Genomic DNA, 18865 nt, shown 5'->3' with positions numbered 1-18865 from the left:
TAGTAAGTGTTTTCTAAAACAACCTAAGAATTTTTCGAGAGGCTAATTAAATGTTTCTAATGCTACCATTTTTATACATCTGTTATAAGAATATATCACAGTTAGACTATTTTTACTCAGAGCAGAAAATAAAAAACAAGAGTAAAATGGAAAACTTTTATTGAATTCTTGCATAGAACCTTAAACTCTTAAAATGAGGATTGTTGTCCATAAATATTTTTACACAAAATAAATTAGTTTAAGGACCAAGATTTTCACTTTGAAAAGTTTACATACCTAGTTGAGAACCCTGGAAAAAATGTAAGAACCTCTAATGCACAAATTTATTTTTAGAGACAGATTATCAAAGTTATTTACATACTGTATTGAGTACTGACCGATTACTTGAACAGGCAAGTGAGAAAGAAGAGAGAACGAGATGAGGTCACTCGGAGACATCTTCGTAGTTAAAATCGACCATTTCAATCTTTCTTAATTGTTTTTCCTCCTCTGCCCTAAAAAAAAAATATTTTTCCTCCTCACCAACCGTGCAACTGAGCCGAAATATGCTTCCATCGCTCATCATTTTCCATGGCTTGTTCCACCCCTTTTTTCTAGCTTTCAAACATGGCAAAAAGATGCATGCGCCTCCTCGTGGAGTGCTCGAGTACCATACCAACCCTCAACCCTGCATAATTAACCTTATAAAAAACCCTGCATAATTAACGTTCAGCTAAGACCGCCGTTCATTCTGGAAAAGCGCAGCGGCCGGGCCTCTCAAAGACTCGACGCAACTACGTTTGCCTACAGTGACAGTAATGCTACAATAAGTATGTACAAAATTTTGTGCAAGATTATTTGTCCCGGGCCAATAAGTATGCGTTGTTTTATTGCCTCTTATTATAGGAGACCGTCTACAGCCTACTTTGCTCTGTCTGAGAATGTAACATAAGGCATATTTTTTTGTTAGGTCTAATCTTTGATGAACAAAATCGAACCAGAATTTGCTAAGACAGTCATGCTGAACTCTGTAAATTTTGTTCTGTTATCAGTTCACATTTACATTTCTAACATATCCCATAAAAACTAGAGATGACACTCCAACGAGGAAATTCAAATATATTTTGCATGTTACCAAACATTATAATGACTTTTCTAACTAAAAACACCGAATGATGTTTTTATCGATCTTAACTCGCTGATCAAATAGGATAATACTGCTGATTATTGGTTTACAAATGATTAATTGACAAAGGCATCCTCCTAAGCACCAAGAAACGCAATATGGGAGAATCCTAATTTGAGTGTGGGCGCTAGCACGCTGGTAAGCACAAAACTTAAACGAAAGGGTTCATTTGGATCCCTCGTCACCGCCACTCGCCTTGCCTTGCCTCGCCCGGCAACACCAGGCCAGCTCCCAAGGAGATGCTTGCTTCCCTTACCGTTGCTCGGCTTGCTTCGAACCGCCGGTCGATCCAGCAGATAGCAGGGTTCGATTTGGACGTAGCGGTTCGATCCGGTGACGGGGGAGCTCGATTGGGCAGTGGCGAAAGTTGATTCGGTGGCAATGAAGGTCGATTTTGTGCCAAAGGACCTCGATTTGGCTATGTTGGAGGTTGATTCAGCGCAATGGAGGTCAATTTGGCGGCGGGGCGGCTTGATTTGGTGGCCAGAGACCTCAATTTGGCAACGGTGGAGGTCTCTACGGCCGCACGAGTTCGCGCGTGGGCAAGCTAGCCTTGCCCAGCCGGGCAAGCTTGCGGGGCAAAGTGGTGAGGCAATGAGCTACCAAATAGCTCACCTTGCTCGAGAGGCGAGGCTAGGCAAGTGGCTGGCAAGGGATCCAGATGGACCCATAAGGTTCATGCGTGTTGTTGCCCTCCTTTTGCTAAGCTCCACAACTGAGACACGTGATTCACATATATGGATCACATGCGTAATACTCCTCATTCCTTAATTCCTTTACTAGTGGTCTATTTTCTCCTTTCCTAGTATCACCTCTCTATAAAATCTAGTCCTCTCTTCCCGTTCCATTTACCTCTTTTCAGATGTGAACTCGCTAGAGGTTTCTAGAAAAGATTCAACGGTTGGATGACAACAATAAGCTAGAGTGCGCACGGGGTTTTGTGGCTGCAGTAGCATCTCTCCTTTGGCGGAGACCCACACGATGTGGCGCATATGGTGATACCAAAACCTCGATATATGACGGTTGATTTGTGCATGCAGGTGCTAGTGCTAGTGGTGGATCCTCCTTATTTGCAGATCCCATGCCACCATGTTGGGTGGGTGGCTGTCTGCAACGAGCGAGACGTGCATCAAGTATGTCTCCTTTTCCTCTTTTCTGTTGCTACAATTTCTTTTGAAAAGGTTAGCATAGGTTTTCAAACGTTTATTACAAAACATTATATATAGTTTTTTAAAACTGTTCATGGATTTTAATAAAGAATTCTCCGGAGAAGTTATTCAAAAGCTCCTCTAAAAAATGAAAAATGTATTCAATAGAAGTTATCTGAAAACTCTTTCTGTAAAAAGTTCCATGAAAACTAAAATGTTTGTCCCCTTCTTTTTTAAAAAAGGTTGTGAAAATCTTCTCTGAAAGTAGTTCAATTCTCTCTGGAGACAGAATCTTTATTTGGTAAAATGTTTTGAAAAACTGCTTAGGAGCAAGGGGGCTACAAGTTAGCGGGAGCAAGATTCAAAGGAGAAAAATGAGAAAAAAAAGAGGAGGGAGGCAGGGAGCAGTTACCCTAAAATCATGCGCGCTGGCGCCAAATAGCGTGAATGCGCCAAATTAGCGACCCTCGAGTCACGCGTGACGGAACACGCTGGCCGCGGCCGTTCCACGGCCGTTCACACCGTTTTCCACAACACTCCCCAGTCAGTCTCCAGCGCGTCGCCGCGACGCTGCCTGTTGACTGCTGTGCTGCTGCGTTCACCCCCCCACCCCAGCAACTCGTCTTTCTTTTCCTCTCCCCGTTCACCTCCCGTGCTCGCTACCCCCAACCTCACTCGCCCCCTACTCGTGGCTTTTCTTTCCTGGCGGCGACGACTGGGCGAGCGGCGCCGCCCTTCGCCGGGTCTTCGCCGGGCCCTTCGCCGCTGACGAGCACCCACCAGGTACGCCGCCGCTCCTTCGCGTCGCTTCCCTTCCTGCTCTGCGAGACCGAGCCCCCCAAACCCTAAGCAAGTTGTTTCTACTCGGATCTGACCCAATTGCAAGGATGTGCATGTCCTATACTGGCTCCGCCCATGGCGTGGAATCATAATCCCTCTCTTTCAGTCGAATGGTGTGGTATCGAGATGGTTGGCGTTTCTTCTCCTTGGTAGAGCTGGCAGTTAGATGTTTCGATTTGATGATGAAAGGTTTTGGAAATCCTGTCGCGCCCCCATGGTTCCTATATGGACATGACTTCAGGGTCTCATTACCAGAATCTAGAATTGGAAAGGAATGTACTGAATATTTTAAGGAAGTCCAACATAACCCCCTAAAAACAGTGTTCATTTACAAAGAAAGTATTGAACCTAAATTTGCACCAACTACAGATCCACGGTAAGTCTACTAATTAGGAAAGCTCGAATTGGGGCCTCCAACTAGGAAAGACTAAACTGAAACCACAGGAATTTCGTGTTAAGTATAGTAGCATTGGCGCAATTAACTGCAAATTCAATTAAAATGAAAGCTATTTTATGACTTCTCTCTGCAAAAAAGCAACCAACTCCGTCTTGAGTGATTTCTAATTTGTATCAAACATTCAAACCATAGCTATTCAACAGATCCCTTTTCTTGTGTCTGGAACCAGATTTGAACTGGTGTGGACTAAAGATGGGACAAGCAAAACAAACTCGTCACAGAATACAGTTTTTGTGTCCATAAACTTACAGATTCATTCTTACTGGAAATGAATCGGCAAAATACCTCCAGTTCAACCAAATGCAAAATAATCCAAAGTCATGTAGCCAACAGATAAGCAAGCACCAAATCATGTAGGTTGAGTTAAACCATTAACATGGTTTACTTTTAACCTGTAAACCATGTGAATGTGATACCATGAGAGGTTTAGATTGATTTTCCTACGGGGAAATACATGGGTGCGTACGTGTATGTGCATGCAGATTTCCTGGTTTACCAACCAAGATCCCTCGCTACTCCAAAGTTATTGAAGTACCTGTTCAGTAGTCATATTAAAACAGTTACACGACTATGGGAAAACCACCAGAATTCAATTTAGCATAAATCGTGGAAGATTAACCAAGAAAGAAAATTAAGGTAACTCATTACACAACTTATTTTTTTGACAGTCGTGGAACACTGGCACCTGCAGCCCAGCACACAAAAAACTTTCAAAATAGCTACACATTTGCTTTGAAGATCTAGGAGAGCACATTAACAATGTACCGACAATATCACATAAAAATCATTAATTATATTTACGTTGAAGCTTTGAAGATCTATGAGTGCATTAACATAAGAAACATACAAAATACAGTCATTGTCCCAATACCACTGAAGCTTAAATCAATTGGCCATCCTATCCACAAACAAATATGGACACAGCAGGATTTGTAGCTTGAGAGATCAAGCCATCCACAATGATTACTCAGGAGAAATGCAACCCCTCAGTAAATTCCCATATTGGTACTTTGGGCCTTTGGGGATTTGGTGACTGATTGCCTGTTTGGTACATACACAACTGTCAATGCTCTGTATATGGCAATGCGTTAGCATTTGCTACTATGATCAGCTAAAAGCATTACCATATAGCTTGGGATTGATTGATTGATTAGTTAATATTGAACTGCATGCTGGAGTGGCTTTTAGCGGTGATTGGTCATGTAATTATTAGACTTCTTACGTTATACCTTTTATAGCAGGTCATCCATGATTTCAGCCTACAGAAGGTGATTGCAAAGGGGGATGATGGAAGAGGAGGGACACCATGGAGTTGTTTTGGCATGCAGCATCTGTGGGTTTCTCTTTGCTGTCCTTAGCGCTCTCAGCTTTTGGGTCCTATGGGCTGTGAATTGGAGGCCATGGAGGTTATACAGGTATGCTGCCAAGTATTTGTATTTTTCTCAATTGAGCTTAACCAATATCCTGCTATTTTTATTGCTTGTTAATGTTTTCCCCCTCTCTTTTGTTACTCAGTTGGATATATGCAAGGAAATGGCCAACATATGTGCAAGGACCTCAACTAAGCACACTCTGCAGCTTTTTGACTCTTTTTGCATGGCTTGTTGTCATTTCCCCTATAGCAGTTCTGCTTGTGTGGGGGAGCATCCTTATCGCTCTTCTGGAAAGGAACATAATTGGTTTAGCTGTTATAATGGCGGGTGTTGCTTTGCTTTTGTCATTCTACTCTATAATGCTCTGGTGGAGAACACAATGGCAAAGCTCAAGTACGTTATCTGTTCTTTGTCTTGATTAATTTAGCATTTATTTCTCTAGAAGATTAGAATCCATGTAATAATATTTTTTATGTCCACACTTACTTGCTGGTCATGGGTTCATGGATTAAAAAACTCAACCAACCAAGGAGGAATTAGGTGGCATTGTAAATAAGAAGAAATAGGAATAAGAAGAAATAGGCACCCAGATTCGAGTGGAAGAAGGTTTGAACCTGGGCGGTGGAGGTGTACACCCAGACCCCCAGCCAACTGAGCTATTCATAATTCACTATTATTATATTTTGATAATTGGTGTTTATCTATAATTTTTTTACCGAGAAATTTGTTACCTCAGAAATTTGAATTACAAAGAAAACTGTTGAAAACATGTTCAGTATCATCAGAGATTGCTCTGTGAGATTTTGCAACAAAAGTAATGAATGACACACTCAGCTATGCATAAAGACTTAAGACTTTTAAGTCCTTGGGGGTTTTCCTGTTCAATTACCAGTATTGTTTAAACTTTTCTAAAATGCAGTTCTGTAGGGTTTTCATTAGTTTTTCCAGGCATCAAGGTGTTTCTTCACTTTTTTTTTTTGGCCACACTGTTATCTTCTTCATTATATTGGTCTGGTTGTATTAACTAATGACATGTTCGTTGCAGAGGCTGTTGCTTATCTTCTCCTCCTGGCAGTAGGACTACTTTGTGCCTATGAATTTTGTGCTGTTTATGTTACAGCTGGTGCTAGTGCTTCTGAGCTTAATTCTCCATCGGGGTTCTTCTTTGGGGTGTCTGCAATATCATTGGCCATCAACATGCTCTTTATATGTAAAATACTGTTTAATGGTAAAGCTTCTGATGTTCTATTATCACTTGTTATGAGTATCTGTCACTCATTAATATGGAACCTGGTTCAGCTCACCTTTTTGCACACTTTTGTACAGTAAGTGGATTTGATGTTGATGAATATGTGAGGAGGTCGTACAAATTTGCCTATTCTGACTGTGTTGAAGTGGCTCCTGTTTCATGCTCTCCTGATCCACCAGATCCTAGTGAGTTATACATGACAAAATCCAGCAGGTAATTTCTTTTTTTTGTTTTTCCTTTCTTAAACATACAATGTTGTATGTTTTCTATACATACTAATACTGTTATACTAATGAGTAATGAGTTCATTGTTGGGGCAATAGTTTTTCCACAATGTATGTCAACTGATGACAAAATCAAGTGTAACTTTTACAAAGTTTCCACCTAACCCCACCAAAGGATATGATGATTTAGTAATCGAACTATTCACCATTTAAGATTAGAAGAGAAGTCCAAAACTTGTTACCATTTCACTGTTGTGTTTTTTGGTCTGTGCATCATGTGCTTGGACTTATATAGTTATATTGCGAAATGGTGGGAATCCTAAATTGCTATCTGCAGTGTGCTTCCAACTCAACTAAGCCACATGTCTCTCTTTGTATTATCTCTCTCTTCTCAATTTGATAAAACGTTCACATTTTGTAACCTGGAACTGCAGGGTCAAGCATTTAGGGCTTCTCTACATTTGCTCACTGCTTGTGCTTGTTCTCTATTCTATCTTGTATGGTCTTACCTCAAAAGAAGCTCGTTGGCTGGGTGCTTTAACTTCAGTTGCAGTGGTGATTCTTGGTAATGTTTTTGACTTTTTTACTTGCATCAATGATTGTGTGCTCTGTATCTGTTTCTTGACTTCTTATTTTCTTTTCTGCAGACTGGAATCTTGGCTTGTGTTCATTTAGATTTGAGCTTCTTAAAAGTCGGATGATAGTATTATTTGTGGCTGGAACATCAAGGGCTTTTCTTATATCCTTTGGAGTGCATTACTGGTTTGTAATCATCTTTGTCCTTTTGTATCAGAACACATTTAAGACCTAGCATTCTTCTACCTATTTGCTAACTAGAGGTGTTACATTAGGTACCTTGGCCATTGCATCAGTTATGCTTTTGTAGCATCTGTGCTTTTGTCTGCTGCTGTCTCTTGCTGGCTTTCTATTTCAAACCCCTCAGTTGCAAGGATAGACGCTCTAAGAAGTACAGTTATAAAGCTGCGGGAGGGATTTCGAAGGAAAGGACAGAATAGCTCTTCAAATTCATCAGAAGGTTGTGGCTCTAGTGTGAAGCGTAGTAGTGGTAGTGTTGAAGCTGGTCAAAATGGTAATGCAACTGATTCTATGTACAGAAGCAATTCACAAAGCGATGGTGTCAATTGGAACAGTATCCCTTTTGATCGATCCAATAGTTGTCAAGAAGGCCGGAGCTCTGACAAGAACATAGATAGTGGACGTGCAAGTTTAGCTCATCGGAGTAATTCATGCCTCTCTGCTGTACAAGACTCTGAAACTGCCATAGTTACAGCAGATAGGCATGGAGAGCCCAGTGCTTCACTTGTTGTTTGTTCTAGCAGTGGTTTGGAAAGTCATGGTTGTGAGTCTAGTGGATCAGCTACCGCCTCAGGTAATCAACAGCTATTGGATTTGAACCTAGCAGCAATATTTCAGGACAGATTAAATGACCCAAGGATTTCATCTATGCTAAGAAAGAACGGTGGACTTGGAGATGTAGAACTAGCTAATCTTCTTCAGGATAAAGGGCTGGATCCAAATTTTTCCTACATGCTGAAAGACAAAGTTATGGATCCACGGATATTAGCTTTGCTACAGAGAAGCAGCTTGGATGCAGACAGAGAGCATCAAGATGATGTAGATGTCACAGCTACTGATTCAGACAGACTGGATACCACTATTGCAAATCAGATCTCTCTGTCAGAAGAACTTAGGAGAAGTGGTTTAGAAAAATGGTTGAACATTTCAAGGCTAATATTCCATCAATTAGCTGGCTCTCCAGTGCGTGCTTTTATTGTTTTCACTATATTGTTCATCATAGAGACTTCGATTGTGGCTATCCATCGACCAGAGACCATCAAGGTGATAAATGCAACACATGAACAGGTAACTTTGTTGCAGCGCACTGTAATTTTTTTTTGAAAGGTTCACTATTAGTTTGACCAATAGAGATTTTATCTTAATTTGGCAGTTTGAATTTGGTTTCTCGATACTGCTTCTGTCACCAGTTGTCTGCTCCATCATGGCATTCATTTGGTCTCTGCGTGCTGAAGACATGATGATGACATCCAAACCGCGGAAGGTGATATGCGCTAAAATAAAAAGTTCACTATTTGGCATACCAGTAAATATTTTTTCATTAATATAATTTCAAATTTTGCCATATTCTACAAGTGCTTAATACTGTTTCTGTTTAAACATTTACTATGAGTTGCTTCTATGTAATGGAACATGAATACTATATGATAATGGGAAAAGGAAAATTCCTGTATGGGATGTGACTCAATGAATATGTTTCTGTAGTAATACCTTTACCTGTGTGGGCTACAATCGCTACGTAATGGAAAAAAAAGAATACCTTTACCTGGGAGCTAGATGTGCTCAAACATCTAATTCCGTGTGTAAAATCCTTGCCAGCTGTAAATTCTATTTATGATCTGTGCTTTAGTTTCCTTAAAATACAATGTTGTATTTGTTGCTATTATTTTAAATATTACTGATCTTAACAATAACAACTTTGCCTTTCTTTCTCAGTATGGTTTCATTGCGTGGCTGCTTAGTACATGTGTTGGTTTGTTTCTCTCTTTCTTAAGGTACATATACTTTCTCATATCTGATGCATCATTTACTATTAGGGTTCTAGTTAATATAAATACCAATTAGCCTTTTGTGCCTTATCTAATTGATTATATATTTACACGAGGACATCAAGTTATATATGCATAGCAATATTTTGTTCGTCTAATCATTTGATTTAGTCTTTTATGTTATAACATATTGTCATTTTAGTATTGCATTATCTAGCTCATTATGCAATGCTGTAGCTTGGTTTCTGCACAGTGGAGCCATGTGACTTATTATGTCTGTAGAATGGACTGTTGTGGTTGTTATTAGTGAAAATGTGTTTTTTGGAGCATAAAAGGTAAGCTCTCAGATCTAAACATCAGAAGTGCCTTTGTGGCAAGCAAACAGAAGGGACTTACCTATTTAGATTTTTTAGAACATAAAAGTAAGCTATACTCTAAACTCAGAACCAAAAGTAGAAAATGTGAAGATATACCATTCTTTAGTTGGCAACAGACGAGACCAATATGTTTAGATTCTTAAAACTAATGTCATCAACTATGTCACAAACTTATGTACTAATAGAGTAATTGTTGGTCAAATGTTTGTCCTAATGAAACGAAATAAACCTTACAATTCAAACAGAGGGAGTACCACACGAGCTAATTTTTGAAATTCTTATTGAATTGCCTACATTTAATTTAGGAGAAACAATTTCAAATTACCATATTTATAGAACGAGAAAAATGGAATATCATGTCTAGTATGCAAATAAATTATCTCAACAATAACTGAAGTCTGTTCTGCACTGGTTGAATGTCATCACCATCTAATTCTTTTAGAATCTTTCAGTTTAAATTATTTTTATGCATATGATCAGTAATATAGTTTTTAAGCGTATATTTGTTTAACATAAATGTCTAGTTTTATTGTTCTTTTGTTGAAAAATGGACAATACACATACCTCCTGAAAAGTTGAAATGTTTCCTTCTCTGAATTATGCAAATCTTCCTGTGTATTTCTGGCTTACAATTTTATGACTTCTTAATCAGCTTGATATCTTCAATCAATTAATACATTTTTTTTTTGGGTGAAACATATGTATTCTGATCTGGAAGTCATCTTTTTTACTCTGCAGCAAGTCATCAGTTATATTGGGCTTGTCTCTCACAGTACCACTTATGGTGGCTTGCCTCTCATTTGCTATTCCCATATGGATCCGTAATGGTTACCGTTTCTGGATTCCTGGAAGGGAGATTGATAGTCGTGAAAATGTTAGTCACGCTCCAGGAAAGAAAGAGGTTTGTTGTTCAGTTCCTTCTGAATTTTGCAATTTGCAACTTGGCATTTTCTTTTCATTTGGATAAGTAAGTGTGGCATTAATCTAGTCAATCTCTTTGTTCAGTCAGAAGGGTAATCTGAATCGCAACCCAGTCTCGTGTTGCAAGCTCTAATTACCGGATTATGTGTATTCTAAGTCAATATTTCCCATATGGTCTTAGTCATATCGGCATGGCTTCATCATGTTTTTAACACATCTAATATAGAACATTGCAGCCTAATTTTGTAGTGCAGATTTTACTAAGATTGTTATTGATAATGTAGAATGCATTTCAACCATCCAATAATGGTAATTAAGAAAAATATGTTACTGTTTCTTATCCTTTTCTTTTTCTGGTTTCAGAGGGCTCTCTTTGCTATCAGCATAGCTGTTTTCATTGCATCAGTTATTGGCCTTGGTGCAATAGTATCAGCGAAGCCTTTAGACGCTTTAGGCTACAAAGGCTGGGATGCTGATAAGAACAGTTTCTATTCTCCGTATGCAACATCAATGTATCTTGGATGGGCGTTATCGTCAGCAATTGCTGTTCTTACCATGGGGTTGATACCTATTGTTGCTTGGTTTGCCACATACCGGTTTTCACCTTCATCAGCTATATGTGTTGGCCTCTTTGCAAGTATGTTCTATTTGATCTTGTTCAAAATTTACTTTGAATATTCGATGTAACATATTGCAGCCTACATCTTCAGATAACTGATTCTAAGTCACACTTTTCTGCAGCTGTTCTTGTATCATTTTGTGGTGCATCTTACTGGGGAGTAGTAAATTCACGAGAGGATGGTGTTCCTCTGAAGGCTGATTTCCTTGCAGCATTACTTCCCTTGCTTTGCATTCCTGCATTTTTCTCACTGTTCACTGGGCTGTACAAATGGTACAAAAAGGATCATCTTTAGCATTTTATTCCCCTCCATATTTCTGATCCACTGAGATCAAATTGCCAATAATTTCAGGAAGGATGATGATTGGAAGATTTCTCGCGGCGTTTACCTTTTTATTAGCATGGGAATGTTGCTTTTATTTGGTGCAGTTGCAGCTGTTATTGTCACAATCAGGCCCTGGACTGTAAGTAAAGTTTATGTGACCTCGGAAACTAGCATTCAATTACAATATGCATAATTCCTGTGTCATCTTTATACAGGTTGGAGTTGCTTGCCTCCTAGCCATTCTGTTCCTTGTGTTCGTTATTGGGGTCATCCACTACTGGACATCTAACAACTTCTACTTAACAAGGACTCAGATGCTGCTTGTTTGTTCTATTGCTTTTCTCCTAGCCTTGGCTGCTTTCCTGATGGGTTTATTTCATGGTGACTGATGTTCTTCCTTTGATGTCATCTGTCCTTTTTTTTTTCAACTTTGTTTATTGGTTTGAGTTACTGCTATCATTTAGTCTTGTATTTATTTGTCTTATGAACTTTGCAGGAAAGCCTTTCGTTGGAGCATCTATAGGTTATTTCTCATTTATATTTCTTCTCACAGGAAGGGCTTTGACTGTAAGTTTTGGCACATGCTAGACAACTGTTGGCAATCGCTTGCTAGTTCTGATATGTGCTGATTATACTGTAGCATTTTCTTCTAATTCTGAACGGGTGTGCCCTTCTCAGGTCCTCCTATCTCCACCAATTGTAGTGTATTCGCCAAGAGTATTGCCTGTCTATGTTTATGATGCTCATGCAGACTCTGCTAAAAATGTTAGGTACAGATACATCCTTTCTTGTGCTACCTATTTCCAGGATTGGTCATAATGTGTTTCTCTCTCTGTTCTGTCCCATCCTAAAGTTCTATTGTCAGTTGAGAACATGCTCTAACATTAATTCTTTTACAGCTACGCCTTCCTTATTCTGTACGGGATTGCATTGGCAACTGAAGTTTGGGGTGTTATTGCTAGTATAATAATGAATCCACCGTTTGTTGGGGCTGGCGTTTCTGCTACTACTCTTGTAGTTGCTTTTGGTTTTGCTGTTTCCAGACCATGCCTGACTCTTAAGGTTCGTACTTTTCTGCAGCTAAAACTAGAAGGATTTCGTGTTCCCTTTCTGATATATGATTTCATTAATAATTTTTTTAAAAAAATCAATCAGATGATGGAGGATGCTATTCATTTTCTCAGCAAGGATACAGTTGTGCAGGCAATGTCACGGTCCGCTAATAAAGTATGTTTATTTGTATTTGTATTATTAAGATATTTAACATAAGTTATTTGTGTGCATGCTTTTGTACATTTCTCCATTTTAGTTAGAAAACAGTTTCCACCAGTCTCTAGTTTGCTTGCTTATTAGCACCTGATGCTGAGATCTATTAGAATTGTTCATGCTTAATCCAGCGCAGCCAAGTTCTGTTATAGTTCTGCCATTGTATACCTTGGGATTTATGTAAAATTGCTACTGGTAAGATATTATATATCTATCTCAGAAGCTCGTTATTTGTAGACAGGATTATCCATTGCGATTAGAATCTTTTTAAACCATGTCTAGGATCTGTACATAATAGCAGTATGGTCTTTGTTGTTTCTGTAATGTTAATGGTATGTTTGCTCTCAGACTCGGAATGCTATATCTGGGACTTACTCAGCGCCTCAGAGGTCTGCAAGCTCTGCTGCTCTTTTGGTTGGAGATCCTGCTCTTACATTGGACAGGGCTGGGAACTTTGTGCTTCCTAGGGCTGATGTTATGAAGCTGAGAGATCGTTTGAGAAACGAAGAAATTGCTGCAGGATCTTTTTTTTGTGGAGTAAAAGACTGTTTAATAATTTGTCCTCAGTCCCTGGCAAATGTAGATTACCGGAGGAATATGTGTGCCCATGCACGTATTTTAGCTTTAGAAGAAGCAATTGATACTGAATGGGTGTATATGTGGGACAAATTTGGCGGTTATATGCTTCTGTTGCTTGGGTTAACTGCCAAAGCTGAACAAATACAGGTATGAACTTGGTATCTTTTAAAATTCTTTTCAGCCCCCTGATTTGTTAGCAATTGATAATGGTGTGAAGCATTTCTTTATTATTTCAGGATGAAGTTCGTCTAAGACTCTTCTTGGATAGCATAGGTCTTTCCGACTTGAGTGCCAAAGAAATTAAGAAATGGATGCCTGAAGATCGGAGGCAGTTTGAGCTCATTCAAGAAAGGTATTTTTTCTGTTATTTCTAATTATAACATGATTATATGTAGGATGCATATTACAAAAATCATCATGGGGCCATTAATATAATTTTTTTATTTGTGTCTACAGCTACATAAGGGAAAAAGAAATGGAAGAGGAGGCCTTGATGCAAAGGCGAGAGGAAGAAGGGAAGGGAAGAGAAAGGCGGAGGGCATTGCTGGAGAGAGAGGAACGTAAATGGAAGGAACTTGAAATATCATTGCTTTCTTCAATTCCTAATACTGGAAGCAGGGATGCTGCAGCTATGGCGGCAGCTGTCAGAGCTGTTGGAGGTGATTCTGCTCTGGAAGATTCTTTTGCAAGGGATAGGGTCTCCTCGATAGCCAATCACATACGAAAGGCACAATTGTCTCGGCGAGCAGAACAGGTTCTATCTCTTTATTACCCTAAATTTCGTCGAGTTATAAAACACACTTCCATCATTTTAGTGCTATACAAGTGTAGTTTTCGAGTGCAAATTGGGCATAAACATCCTTGGGTATCTTTATAGCTCTAACTTGTTATGAATGCCGTCTTTATAGCTCTTAACTTGTTATGAATGTTGAACAGACTGGCATCCCAGGCACTGTATGCATACTTGATGATGAACCGAGGAGTACTGGTCGTCATTGTGGAGAACTTGACTCATGCCTCTGTCAAAGTCAAAAAGTTACTTTGTCCATTGCTGTAATGGTTCAACCAGTATCTGGTCCAGTGTGTCTTTTTGGAAGTGAATTCCAAAAGAAGGTTTGCTGGGAAATTTTAGTGGCAGGATCAGAACAGGGAATGGAAGCTGGACAAGTTGGTCTTCGATTAGTGACTAAGGGTGAAAGGATGACTACTGTTGCTAAAGAGTGGAATATTGGTTCATTAAGCATTGCAGATGGCAGGTACCACCTATTCACTACTATTGTATCATGCATAGAAAATGAAATCAAAAGCAGCGCCAACCTCTTGTCTTTTACTTGCCATGGCACTACCTGATCCTTTGTTATTTTACTAGTAAGATCTTATAGCTGCTATGTGTATTTGCAGGTGGCACCTTGTCACTGTAACTATAGATGCCGACCTAGGTGAAGCGACTTCTTTCATTGATGGAGTTTATGATGGATATCAAAATGGGCTGCCATTGCCAACAATTAACGGTATTTGGGAACCTGGGACCGATATTTGGGTTGGTGCTCGGCCACCCATAGACTTGGATGCCTTTGGTAGGTCAGATAGTGAAGGTTCAGACTCAAAGATGCAGATCATGGATGCTTTTCTATGGGGAAGATGCCTCAGTGAAGATGAGGTTGCTGCATTGCATACAGCCATTTCACCTGCCGAGCATGGCTTTTTTGACCTTGGAGCTGGTGATGCTTGGCATGGAAGCTATTCTGCAAGGGTATTGATTTTACCTAGAACATATGTACTTTCAGTGTTTTGTGATGTCCTGAATTGGGAGGGAATATGAAACTGAATGTGATTTTCTAATTTACTGTTTCATTTAGGTGGATGATTGGGAAAGTGAAGAGGCTTATGAGCTATATGATCAAGGGGATGTCGAATGGGATGGGCAGTACTCAAGTGGTAGGAAACGGCCGGTACATGATGCTGTAGCTATTGACATTGACTCCTTCGCTAGGAGACCAAGAAAACCAAGGTTTGAGACACAAGACGAAGTCAACCAGCGTATGCTGTCTGTTGAAAGGGCTGTCAGGGATGCTCTTGTTGCTAAAGGAGAGAGAAACTTTACTGATCAAGAGTTCCCTCCAGATGATCGTTCTTTATTTGTAGATCCAACGGATCCACCTCTGAAACTGCAGGTATTCCACGTGCACAGCTCTTGCACTTGTGTGGAAAAATATTGGTTGAGTTACTGATACATTGATTTATGGGTTTAGGTTGTTTCTGAGTGGATGAGGCCTTCGGACATAGCAAAGGAGATATCTATCAATTCTCAGCCTTGCTTGTTTTCTGGTTCTGTGAATTCCTCAGATGTGTGTCAGGTATAAGGATTTTGTTTTCTGCTTCTGTGCAGCCAGAATTGTGGTCAAGTAATTTAAGGCATGATCATTTATACCTGATTGGTATCAATTTACCGAATTGTTCCTTTTTAGGGTCGGTTGGGAGACTGTTGGTTCCTAAGTGCAGTCGCAGTTTTAACTGAGGCGTCCCGTATATCAGAAGTTATAATCACCCCTGAGTACAATGAAGAAGGGATTTACACTGTCAGATTCTGCATTCAGGTATCTAATGATTTAAACCATTCCATTTGACTGATAAATATCTGTTCACTTGGGTTGTTCGTTTCCATTACATATTAGCCTTGCATCATTTGGTTGCTATGGTATCCAGGAAGGTTCAGTTGATTCATTCTGCAAAGTTTATAATATAGTTATCCTAAAAATGTTAGACCACAGAATCATGACGGCATTGGTAACACATACTTTACTATATTGGAAAAAATTAATTATTTTATCAGAAGTAGTTCATCAGTCTGCAATATTTAGTGGAGATATGCCGGGGTCATATCTTGAATGCGCACTGCTTTATGGAGATGAAATAGTAGCTTAGTTGTACACTTACACTTGACCCCTCCATTGTAAGTATGTTACTAATTGACTCCCTCATATTTTTTATGGCCCTTCTCTGGTTCCCAATAGTGCATCAATTTGAGAGCATCAATTTGAGGCACCTACTTATAAACCCATGGCATATCAGCTATTTTGAGAGCATCAATTTGAGGCAGTTGCTAAGAAAAACTTAAAAGACCTTTTGATAATCCTACACAGTTTGAATATATCGTTGATAATTTATCTTACATTCTGGAGAGATTTTGTGAATTACTTTACTGTAATTTGATTTTTTCCCCCTTGAGATTGAAAAAAATGGACCAAGACTTTCTGAGTTTATAGTTTTTACGTTTTATATTTTCTCTAGGGTGAGTGGGTAGCCGTGGTTGTTGATGATTGGATTCCGTGTGAGTCTCCGGGGAAACCTGCATTTGCTACTAGTAAAAAGCAAAATGAGCTTTGGGTATCCATTCTTGAGAAAGCCTATGCGAAACTTCATGGCTCTTATGAGGCATTAGAAGGTGGGCTTGTTCAAGATGCTCTAGTGGATCTGACGGGAGGGGCTGGTGAAGAGATTGATATGCGAAGTCCCCAAGCGCAGATTGATCTTGCTAGTGGAAGATTGTGGTCGCAGTTGTTGTATTTCAAACAAGAAGGTTTTCTTCTTGGTGCTGGAAGTCCTTCTGGTTCTGATGTTCACGTCTCATCAAGTGGCATTGTTCAGGGTCATGCGTACTCAATTTTGCAGGTTTGATCTCGTTTGTATCTGAGCTTTCGGCTAATTGTCAGCTCTTCACTATTCTTCTCCTGGATAGGTTTACACAATTGTACTGTATTTTCAGGTAAGAGAAGTTGACGGCCACAAGCTCATCCAAATTAGAAATCCATGGGCAAATGAAGTTGAATGGAATGGACCGTGGTCAGACTCTTCGCCAGAGTGGACAGAACGAATGAAGCATAAGCTCATGCATGTTCCACAGGTACTTGTCTCTTGATGTCAAATTTGCTGGCATAGATCATATTGCGCTAGTTGACGTCAGGAAGAAACATAGTTGTGTTAAACAGATTAGAGACAGCCACATGCAGTTTTATCACTTGAATTCTTCTTATCTCTTACTTTTAAGTGCAAATAAGGTTTCTAGCATGTCTTTGAAGTGGCAAGCTGCAGCTTATTGATAATTGATAACAAAATAGTCCCCTTGCAAGTTTGATTTCATCTACAGATCTGACTCTTATCTTTCCCACGCTTGTTGACAGGCGAAGAATGGGGTATTCTGGATGTCTTGGCAAGATTTTCAGATTCACTTTCGGTCAATATATGTTTGTCGTGTTTATCCACCTGAAATGCGCTATTCTGTCCATGGGCAATGGCGTGGCTATAGTGCAGGTGGTTGCCAAGATTTTGACTCCTGGCATCAAAATCCTCAGTATCGACTTAGAGTAACAGGACGTGACGCACTATATCCTGTTCATGTTTTTATTACCCTTACTCAGGTATGTCCCAACCTGCATATCAATGTAAGATTAGGAGAAGCACAGTGATGTTTATCTGCATGAGTTTCATGCTTTTCAGGGTGTTGGTTTCTCTAGAAAGACGAATGGTTTCCGGAACTACCAATCTAGTCATGATTCTTCTATGTTCTACATTGGTATAAGGATACTAAAGACACAGGGCTGTCGTGCTGCTTACAATATCTACATGCATGAATCAGCGGGTGGAACAGATTATGTTAACTCAAGAGAGATATCGTGTGAATTGGTCTTGGATCCTTATCCTAAAGGATACACAATTGTGCCAAGTACCATCCATCCTGGCGAGGAAGCACCTTTTGTTCTGTCAGTTTTTTCAAAAGCACCAATCAAGCTAGAGGCTATTTAATTCAGGATTGAGATCCCATGTGTCTGGTGCTAGCTGCATCTGCTGGGTGGGCCTTTTGTTGTCCGTGTAATGCAGAGTCCAGCTGTGGGTTCTCGAGGGCTTGAAAATGGTAATTATCTCTTATTCACATCCATTGTGTTGAGTTCCCTAGCCTGGAAGTGTAGTGCTTGTTAACCTGGTATGGTAGGGTCTAGTGCCAATGTGCTCCAAACGACAAGCATCCTATGTTATGTGTTCACATGCGTTCATTTAGATGCTAAATGAAGGAATTGGACTAACTGACCTTATAACCGTTTCAGGGTATAGGAATTGCCTCTAGATGCAAGTTATACTTCTGCAGCTCTCTCGGACCTGAAATGAACTTCATCAGATCTTGCTACCTGAAATGAACTTTCATCAAATCAAGCTACATGCAAGTACACAGGTTCGATTGCTTTTTGCAGAACTGATAGAAAAGGCAATGCTTATGGTGCTAAAGGGAAGAAGAAAGGTGATATCTCATGTTGCATTATCAGATGGTGTGGATGTGACAGGTTCATGGTTCTTTGATCTCTGTGCAAAGCGCAGGGTGAGAATATTGACTGGTTGTGTTCTATATGCTTGTAGATAGCGGTGGCAACTAACATTTAGACATGGTAGCCCCATCCTGTGTACATGTGTCCCGTTCACCCTGTAAATGATATAGACCTAGGTTAGGTAGCCAGCCATTCCTGTTAACGCATAGGGCTCTCTTGCAGCTGGGAAATGTCTTGTTAGAAAGCTGCAGTTTTGCTGATCCGAGCGTGGAGTAGTCGGCCATAGTTGTTTCCATTGGTTGCCCTGTATGTAATCGGAATCTGATCCCATTCAATGAAGCTATTTTTTGGGTGTCCTGTGAAGCCTTTGCATTTAGTCTTGTTAGATCACGTTGTGCTCTCTTGCTAGTTCTGATATT

General features: G+C 39.8%; 1 protein-coding gene across 2 annotated transcripts; it reads left to right on the top strand.

The window, feature by feature from the left end:
• Positions 1–2918: 2918 nt before the first annotated feature.
• Positions 2919–18803, top strand: LOC117838131 (calpain-type cysteine protease DEK1). 2 transcript variants are annotated; one of them, XM_034718031.2, is made up of 32 exons: positions 2919–3096; positions 4852–5025; positions 5126–5376; positions 6029–6211; positions 6310–6445; positions 6891–7021; positions 7104–7218; positions 7308–8340; positions 8426–8536; positions 8989–9047; positions 10157–10319; positions 10703–10976; positions 11081–11231; positions 11311–11422; positions 11499–11664; positions 11780–11850; positions 11962–12053; positions 12183–12345; positions 12439–12510; positions 12898–13275; positions 13365–13480; positions 13585–13882; positions 14065–14384; positions 14530–14881; positions 14988–15302; positions 15381–15485; positions 15597–15725; positions 16420–16800; positions 16895–17032; positions 17310–17546; positions 17626–18040; positions 18231–18803. In XM_034718031.2, exons 2-31 carry the CDS (start codon positions 4895–4897, stop codon positions 17929–17931), a joined length of 6489 nt encoding a protein of 2162 aa, XP_034573922.1. In that variant the 5' UTR covers positions 2919–3096; positions 4852–4894; the 3' UTR covers positions 17932–18040; positions 18231–18803. The 2 variants fall into 2 exon arrangements, with proteins under 2 accessions (XP_034573922.1, XP_034573923.1); XM_034718032.2 differs by having other exon boundaries at positions 4849–5025.
• Positions 18804–18865: the final 62 nt, after the last annotated feature.

This window comes from Setaria viridis, chromosome 9 (assembly GCF_005286985.2).
Source record: "Setaria viridis chromosome 9, Setaria_viridis_v4.0, whole genome shotgun sequence".
Lineage (NCBI taxonomy): Eukaryota > Viridiplantae > Streptophyta > Magnoliopsida > Poales > Poaceae > Setaria > Setaria viridis.
Note: the sequence above shows the minus strand (reverse complement) of the source record. Positions and strands in the feature narration are given on the sequence as shown.

Bases quoted from the DNA above. Each gene is read 5' to 3' on its own strand.
- LOC117838131 (XM_034718031.2), top strand. From the start codon at position 4,895: ATGATGGAAGAGGAGGGACACCATGGAGTTGTTTTGGCATGCAGCATC. The intron at 11,851-11,961 runs GTAAGTTTTGGC...TGCCCTTCTCAG, and splicing joins TCACAGGAAGGGCTTTGACT to GTCCTCCTATCTCCACCAAT. The intron at 16,801-16,894 runs GTTTGATCTCGT...CTGTATTTTCAG, and splicing joins ATGCGTACTCAATTTTGCAG to GTAAGAGAAGTTGACGGCCA.